Below are 2,597 nucleotides of genomic sequence, written 5' to 3'. Positions count from 1 at the left end.
GTGGGCGGGGCGGCCACTCACCTCGGACCCCGGTGGCCCCTCATCACCTCGGTACCCTTTAGGCCCTGTGGGTCCAGCCTCACCCTGCAGAGAGGGGGCACAGCTGCTGGCCCTGCGCGGGCCCCTGCCTCGGCGCAGCGTCCAGCCGGGCCCGGGGGTAGCCCAGGGCCCCGCCCGTCAGCGGCGCCCGCAGAAGTCGGCCCACGGCCGTGGCCCGGGGCACCTCCTGTAGGGCCTGTCCTGGGCTGGCTCTGTCCCTGCCTCCCTGAGGGATCCGCTAGCCAGCAGGACAGGCTGCACGCAGGCAACAGGCCCATCCACGCCGGCCCCAGGCCCCACGGGCAGGGCCAGGACCCACAACCCCACCCTGCCTTGGGGACGTGGGGGAGGGTGGCCAGAGGCGTGGCCTGGGCAGACCCGGCCACGCTGGCCTGCTGTGATGTCCATAGCGCTGTCCGGGGTTGCTGCCCAGGACCCATGCGCCAGGAGGTGGCACAGAGCCCCCTTTGCTGTGAGCAGGGGCCCCCTTCCCAGAGCAGCAGTGGGGACCCCCAGGGCCCTGGGGCACCCCCGGAGACCTGGGGTGCCCCTTCCCTTCAGGAGCACCTTCTCCAGCAGGGGCTTTGTCGCTCTGAGGCGAGTGACCGGAGGCCAGCAGGCGTCAGGCCTGGGGGCCTCTGTCCTCCTGAGGCTGGGCCCGCGTGGCCCGGGCGCCCTGGGGAAGGCCCTGTCCACGGCCTGCCAGTGTGGCCCCGCGCGGGTCTGGGCCGCAGCTGGACTCTGCAGAGCCAGGGGCAGCGCGGCGGGTCCGCTCCAGGATGGTGCTGGGCTCGGCCACGGCGGCGTCCTCCCACCCATCGGAGGGGGCCAGGGCCCTCAGGCCGCACTGCCCTCCTGGGCCTCGCTCACAGCTGGCCGCTGCCCCGCGGTCCGTGAGAGGCCCCACGTGGCCGGGGCCACCACGGCCATAGGGCCAGGCAGAACCCCTGAGCCCCATGGCTTGGGCAGCGCCGCCCCGCATCGCCTCGGGGCGGGAGTGCAGAGCACCCCCTCCAGGCCCGCCCGGCTCCCTGTGACTTCCCACCTACCGGGTCCCCGGGGACGCCGATGGGGCCCTCTCGTCCCTGGTCGCCTTGGGGTCCGGCTTCGCCCTGTGGAGGGATAAGCTGAGGGGCGGCCAGGCGCCACAGGGCAGCTGGGAGGGCCGCCCCAGCCCCCCGCGTTCTCTGGGCCAGGGAGAGGCCGGTCGGCTGCGGCTCCCGGTCAGCTCCTCCGCGGGGGACCCCGAGGGCGGCCGGCATTGGGGGAAGGCCTCCTCCCACAGCCCCGAGCCCGGTGAGGCTGTGGGGCCCCGGGGAGCCCCAGAGAACAGGGCGGGCCAGGAGACGGTGTCCTGCCTGTGCCGGCCCCGCTAAGCTGGCCACGGGGCCCGCAGACTCCAGCCCGGAGGGCGCGACCCGGCAGTCTTGGGGGCTGGGACCAGCGTGGCCAGCGCCCAGGGTGTGGTGGGAGGCCGTGCGATGGGGCGGGGTCCGTGTCACTTCCAGGCAGAGCCTCTCGGGTCAGCAAGCTCCCTGATGGCCTTGGGCCGGACAGCCTCGAGGTTGAGGCCACAGCCAGAGCCGCCAGCCTGTCCCCCGACTGGGCTTTGAGCAGCACTCTGCTGGCCGCCCAGAGCCGGCCTGGGCCCGGGTCTGCCCAGCCCGTGGTTCTCAGGCTGACCCACCTGGCCTCTGTGCCGTCCACCCCCAACTCACCGGGTCTCCTCTGGGGCCACGCAGGCCGGGGGTCCCCCGGGGTCCTCTTTCCCCAGGGCCGCCCTGTGTGGAGAGAAGCGGCTGAGCCGCCCGTGGAAGGGCCCAGGCCGGTGACCGCCCCAGCCCCCCTCTGCCCCCTCCCCCCACCTGTCCCCCTCCCCCTCTCACGCCCCGTCCTGAGCCACACGGGCTCCGCCTCGGCCCTGAGTGCAGTGCTGGACACTCACCCTCTCTCCGGGCGCCCCGTCTGGTCCCGGGTTTCCCTGGATGGTGGGGGGGGGCACAGTGTGACTGGGCTGGGGGTACCGGGGCACGGCCCTGTGGGCCCCTGTCTCACCTCGTCTCCAGCTTCGCCCTTCTCTCCGGGGGGGCCCGGCTCTCCTGGCTCGCCCTGGGGGAGAGCAGCGTGACGGGGAGACCACGTCTGACCTGCAGGGCCCCGCGGCCGCCCGGGCGCCCACTCACCTCGTCTCCGGGGGGCCCCGTGTTCCCTGGCCGCCCAGGCTCCCCGTCGGCTCCAGGCTCCCCCTGGGGAGGTGCAGGGGGTCAGTGGCCAGGCTCGGCCTGCAGGAGGCCATCCAGGCGCATCTTGGGACAGGCAGCCCGGCGGCCTCCCGCTGCCGTGGCCGCCGCCCCTCACAGGACCCACAGGACCCCTCCCCTCACTGCTGGGGTTCAGGCTCCTCGCCCCCAGGTCGGCAGGCCCAGCCAGGCCTTCTCCCTCGGGAGCCTGCGGCAGGGGTGTGGCACGCAGGGCACGGCTGACCGCAACCCAGCAGCCGGGGTCCTGGACAGCGGGCCCCACCACCACGGCCTGCCCAGTGGGGCGCAGCTCCCGAG

At 74.7% G+C, this 2,597-nt stretch overlaps 1 protein-coding gene across 1 annotated transcript in view; it reads right to left on the bottom strand.

Moving 5' to 3' along the window:
• The window catches only part of COL6A1 (collagen, type VI, alpha 1), a gene marked incomplete at its 3' end in the record, with an annotated part of 13,459 nt that overhangs the window by 5,281 nt on the left and 5,581 nt on the right, over positions 1–2,597 (bottom strand). The window contains exons 7-12 of the mRNA XM_012731249.1: positions 2,223–2,285; positions 2,095–2,148; positions 1,985–2,020; positions 1,758–1,820; positions 1,089–1,151; positions 22–84 (exon numbers count right to left, since the gene is read on the bottom strand). Coding sequence (XP_012586703.1) covers positions 22–84; positions 1,089–1,151; positions 1,758–1,820; positions 1,985–2,020; positions 2,095–2,148; positions 2,223–2,285 — 342 coding nt within the window. The remainder of the gene's footprint in view (positions 1–21; positions 85–1,088; positions 1,152–1,757; positions 1,821–1,984; positions 2,021–2,094; positions 2,149–2,222; positions 2,286–2,597) is intronic.

Source organism: Condylura cristata, unplaced genomic scaffold (genome assembly GCF_000260355.1).
Source record: "Condylura cristata isolate star-nosed mole 26May11 unplaced genomic scaffold, ConCri1.0 scaffold00003, whole genome shotgun sequence".
NCBI lineage: Eukaryota > Metazoa > Chordata > Mammalia > Eulipotyphla > Talpidae > Condylura > Condylura cristata.
This window is presented reverse-complemented; position numbering and strand designations above follow the sequence as displayed.